General features: G+C 34.3%; 1 protein-coding gene across 1 annotated transcript; it reads left to right on the top strand.

Moving 5' to 3' along the window:
• Positions 1-470: 470 nt before the first annotated feature.
• Positions 471-4,393, top strand: LOC143596528 (lipid droplet phospholipase 1-like). The gene is made up of 9 exons (XM_077075285.1): positions 471-765; positions 1,264-1,331; positions 1,410-1,480; positions 1,558-1,752; positions 1,834-1,997; positions 2,687-2,742; positions 3,578-3,630; positions 3,716-3,839; positions 3,914-4,393. The coding sequence occupies exons 1-9, from the start codon at positions 494-496 to the stop codon at positions 4,045-4,047; spliced, it is 1,137 nt and encodes a 378-aa protein (XP_076931400.1). The 5' UTR covers positions 471-493; the 3' UTR covers positions 4,048-4,393.
• Positions 4,394-5,472: the final 1,079 nt, after the last annotated feature.

A 5,472-nucleotide genomic window follows, 5' to 3' on the forward strand; every position in this document is an offset into this window, starting at 1 on the left:
AATAGGTCTTGTTCGTGTTAACCAGGTCGGTTCAAGAGCTTACCCGTTTATCCCATTTGATCACTTTTGTATATCTAGGCATTTGTGTAACTACTTCAACTATTTAAGTGTTTTTACATCAAGCTTAAAAGTATAGAGTTTGGTAAACATTTACTAATCGTAGCCGCTAGGTTTGAAAAGATTGACCATTACAAAATATATATATATATATATTTTCATATTAACCGCGTCTTGTCCACATGAACCCACCCGCTAAATTGTGTGTAACTCGTATAACCTATGAAACCCATAAACATGACCAGTTTAACGAGCCATATTCATAACTCATAATAATCAACAAACCGTGTGGTGTAACCGCATCCTTGGACCTCCACCACTGTTAAAATCTCACCTGCAACAGCCGACCGTTACAGCTCCAGTTAACCTTTAATCTTTACTTTACTCTCAATCATTTCATATCAAATCAAATCAATGATATAATAATTTGACACGCATGTTCGCCGTGGCTAAAAACCCCTATGCTTTGCCCTTCAATTTCACCTGCTTCAATCTAGGGTCGTTTCAACCCGGGCACCCGAGAGTATCCGTTCCAGAAATGGACCTAATTCCAAAATTGGGCAAACTGTTCTTCGTTAGCCAGCAGAATAATAAGACGAATCAAGCAGTCGAATTGACCGATTCGGATGATGGGTTCGACGTTGTCTCAGCTGGCAATCAAGGCCAGCCTGATCATCTGGTAATCATGGTTAATGGCATCATTGGCAGGTATGTTATTACCTTCATTTTATTGATTGATTTGATTAGACCTGTCTCCAAGATTTCGAGTATGATATAAATTTCATTCATTTTATTGTATTTCGACTTTTTGAATCATTTTTTGGACTTTATATAAACCCGGGCTCTTATGTAAACGTAATTTTTTATACATATAATTTTTTTAAATGATTTTTTGTGCCCCGGCCGAGCCCTGAATGGAGTCAAGGCCGGGACTGGATTTGATGCAATTACCTTAATTTTATTAATTTCATCAGAGATTTCGAGCATCAAAAATGCTTATATAAATTTCATTAATTTTATTATGTTTCAACTTTTTGAATAAGTTTTAAGAATATATATACACCCGGTCCCTTATATAAGCGTACTTTTTTTTAAATCGTTTTTGTGCCCAAAGTTCCCTGGTTTTGATGCAGTTACATAAAATTCATATACGATTTGGCGTAATTTGAATTGTGGTTAACTTTAATTTGTGTGATTTGTGTTTAGTGCTTCAGATTGGGGATATGCAGCTAAGCAGTTTGTTAAAATGCTTCCCGATAAAGTTATCGTTCACTGTAAGTTGATCTATTTCACAATGTGCATTGATCTGGTTGTTTACTAATGCATACTTGTTGTTCTTATGTGTTAAGCAGGTAGCGAGTGCAATTCATCTACTTTGACTTTTGACGGGGTCGATCGCATGGGCGAAAGGTTAGCAGAAGAGGTACTATTCTTGTTTCGTTAATCTTTCTATGCTTTTAAAATGATGTTTTCAAGGTATAACATTTAAGTATGTTACAGGTATTGGAAGTTGCTAAACTTTGGCCTCACGTGTCAAAAATCTCGTTTGTGGCGCATTCATTAGGTGGTCTAGTGGCGCGTTATGCAATCGGAAAACTTTATGGAAACCATCCTGAAGGTAGAATTGCGGGTTTGAAACCTTTTAATTTTATAACGGTTGCAACGCCACATCTTGGTTCTAGAGGACATAAGCAGGTATGGTTTATTAAATTTATGATTTGTGTTTCTATAAAGTTTTATTAATGTTGGTTTAACGAGTTTATGAAATGCATGCAGCTCCCATTGCTCTGCGGTGTCCCGTTTCTTGAAAGAAGTGCATCACAAACTGCACATTGGATAGCCGGAAGATCTGGGAAGCATCTTTTTCTAACGGATAATGATGATGGAGAACTTCCACTTTTGATTCGGATGGTTAATGACTCAAAAGACATTAAGTTCATGTTAGTCTTCTAATCTTTTTAGGTGTGTAAATGAACCAAATGAACATGAACAAGACATGTTCGTGCCCTTCGCTTAACTTTAACCTAATAAACGATCGAACAGGAACTGCTAAACGAATGGGGGGTTTTTGTTTGTGTTTATTCATTAAGATAATGAGTTTGTTCATGTACGTTTGTTATAGTATTAGCGAAAGGTTCACGAAGGTGAATGAACAGAAACGAATGAATGTAACTGAACATAGATGAACAAACATAATTGAACGAAAACCAAAGAAGTTAACGTGAACATCAATCTGTCGGGACTAAAAAATTTATAAAGCTAGACTAATTTGTAATTGGTGATATTTTAATTTTATAAAACTAGAATTAATTGTAATGATCCTAAAAATTAAATGAATATATAAACGAACAAACTCGAGCAAAACTAATCTAACGAACATAAACGAGCTTAAATGAACGAAAGTTCACAAACATGAATGAATGAACTAGACTTGTGTTCATGCTCGTTCATTTAAGTAAATCAAAATTTTTTGTTCATGTTCATTCGTTTACTAAATTAACGAACTTCACGCCGAACGATTCACGAACGATTTACAGATTGTTCAGTTCATTTGCATGCCTAATTCTTTACCCTCATTTTTTTTAAGTTTTATTTTTCCTGAGAATTTGCAGTTTTTGAATCTTGGCAGCTCTGCTTTAGGGTCTTTCAAGCGACGCGTGGCATATGCTAATGCACACTATGACCGTATCCTTTATAAATTTTTACCCTTTTGGTTGTTTTTGGTGATTGTTTTCGTATCTTTGGTTAACTTTCATTGACCAGGTATGGTTTGGAGATGTCTCCCTGGAAGCAATCTCTCTATCCCTTGGGATGGAGGTATGGTTGGCCTATAGCCATATAGGCATGTAAACGAACTGACCGTTCAGTGAACCCTTTGGCGGGAAGTTCGTTTATGTGCGTTGTTTTTTAATAAACGAACGAACATGAACAAAAACTGTGTTCATTTAGTTAAACGAACGAACATGAACACATCTCTTTCTTTCATTTATGTTCGTGAACGCTCATTCCTTAAATTCAATTATGATGGGTCGTTTAACGTTCAATTATGGTCGTTAGTTTACATTTGTTTAAGTTCATTTGTTTGCGTTCGTAAATATATTCATTTAAATTTTTTCAGGTCAATTACAATTTAGTCTAGTTTGAATAACAATTCAGGCCCACAACACATTGTTTTTCACATTTGCTTTTAGTTGTTTTTGCTCAGTTATGTTCATCCATTTATATTCAGTTATGTTGTTCGTTCATTTATATTTGGTTATGTGAATTCGTTTACCTTCATGAACCGCTCGTTTATATCGGTAACCAACATACATAAACGGGCATGAACAAGTTAACTTTCTTAACGAAGGAACTCGAAGAAGAAAACCTTGTTCGTTTAGTTATCCGTGCTCAAGTGTTTGCCCAGTTAAAGTTAAACGAACAAACACAAGCATGCTCCGTTAGTGCTTGTTCGATTCATTTACCCGCCTATATTGCCTACAATTTGTTCAGTTTTTCTTGACTTTCATCGACTGTTAAGATATGGTTGGATGGGAAACATCTTCTATTCGCCGCCAACATGAACTTCCAAATGTCGGTTTGCGTTTTCCCTTTTTCTTTATCACTTAATTTAATAAAAATATTTTAATTTTGTTTTGTTTTTTGTTTCGTCTTCTAGTCAAATCTTCTTTCAGAAAATGAAAAGTACCCGCACATCGTTTATGTAGAGCGAGATCAACGAGAAGCCGGTAAAACAGTTCCAAACGGGACCCCTGCATCAGTTTCACCTGATGATTACGAAGGTAATATTATCAAATTGCTAATAAATATTGCTTATTAATTTTAAATAACAACTATATTTGATAATGTTATCCAGAGACAATGATCAGAGGTCTTACTCAAAAACCGTGGGAACGTGTCGATGTTAGTTTCCATAACAGTACACAAAGATATATTGCGCATAGTACTATACAGGCAAGTATTTTAATACAAATTAAAAGAATGTTATGAATCCTTAAGTGATAAAACAGTTACTGATTATGTTTTTATGTTGTAAACTCAGGTGAAGATTTATTGGTTAAATTCTGATGGTGCTGATGTGGTTCTTCATATGATAGATAATTTCTGTGTTTAGCATCCTGCAAAGGTTTTTGGATGCCTATATTATTTGTTTTGTGCGCCCTGTATGTTTATCGGGTTGTATATATAATATAATCCTTGAAGTCGGGGATGGTTATATTTTTTTTTATCTTGCACATCTGCAAACTAAATTCATTTTGTTCGATATGTGTTGATTAACTCTTATTTGATTTCAAAAGATTTTGATGCATCATTAAAGGGCTCATTAGTAGAGTGCAGTAGTATGATAAAAAATCTATCAAGAGAAGATAAACCAGTACTATGAGTAGTTGGCATATTTGGGTATGCAATATCTTGAATAATTTGCCTCATTAAAAGTTAAATATTCTCTTCCTTCCTTTGACAAATACCAATTATAAGTGAGAACTGTATCATTAACACATACCAAGTAGAGAACTGTATCATAAACACGTGGTGATTGCTCATGCAATTCTATACCGCTCTTTCCACATATAAATGCCGAGTGACATGTGCAAGTGCTTATGTGGTTCTCATAGTCCTCTACTTAAAATTGGTTTTCTATTGAAGATGTCCTGCAATATACACATGTGGAATTCAATTTGAGATGTCTAATGCTGATTGTTTTGCCAAAAAAAACCTATTTGGTGGCAACTTTTTTCCAACATCCTGTAGTTTCTACAATCTTACAACCATGTATGAGCTTCTAGCTTTCAAATCCTCATTAACTGCATTTCGATCTTGGTACTCCACAGTTAAGTGTCTTTACATAATACTCGTGTTTTTATGACTTGAGAATAAGTTTATTGCTGAAATAGGTTCTAATTTATTTTAAAATCAACACGCGTGAAATTGACTTATTTGCCTTTTATGTTGGCATTTACAACCTACTTAATAACTTTTAATTTCTTTTTTTTGGTTGATGATTCACAAGACTACCACCCTTTAAATGGGCTTTAACCTGAAAGTACATGTAATCATCATCATTATTAGAGTTAAGTGAGCTCACATAAAAGAACCAGAGCATTCCCGACAGGTTCTCCATCTCTATCTCTATAATTACACTAAAAATCTCTACATTTATCTCTCATGTTCAATTAAATAATGCTTTTTTGTATATTTATTATTACAGTTTTCTTTCTTCTCTACTCACAACCAATTCAATAAATATTAAAAAATAAATTGGAGCAACCAAAGTTGTCCCAAATTTACAAAAGAATCACTATATTTCTTTCTCAACCCTATAATTTGCAATAACAACCACTAATAACCCCACTCTATAATTTTACAAAACTCTCTCACATCATTTTAGGGGAGCTGTTGGGAATGCTCTAAGTA

Source organism: Bidens hawaiensis, unplaced genomic scaffold (genome assembly GCF_021521415.1).
Source record: "Bidens hawaiensis isolate Kalapana, Puna unplaced genomic scaffold, B.hawaiensis_p1.1 tig00046676_1, whole genome shotgun sequence".
Lineage (NCBI taxonomy): Eukaryota > Viridiplantae > Streptophyta > Magnoliopsida > Asterales > Asteraceae > Bidens > Bidens hawaiensis.

Coding starts and splice junctions, on each gene's coding strand:
- LOC143596528 (XM_077075285.1), top strand. CDS start 494: ATGTTCGCCGTGGCTAAAAACCCCTATGCTTTGCCCTTCAATTTCACC. Junction 766..1,263: donor GTTAATGGCATCATTGGCAG/GTATGTTATTAC, acceptor ATTTGTGTTTAG/TGCTTCAGATTGGGGATATG. Junction 1,753..1,833: donor GTTCTAGAGGACATAAGCAG/GTATGGTTTATT, acceptor AAATGCATGCAG/CTCCCATTGCTCTGCGGTGT.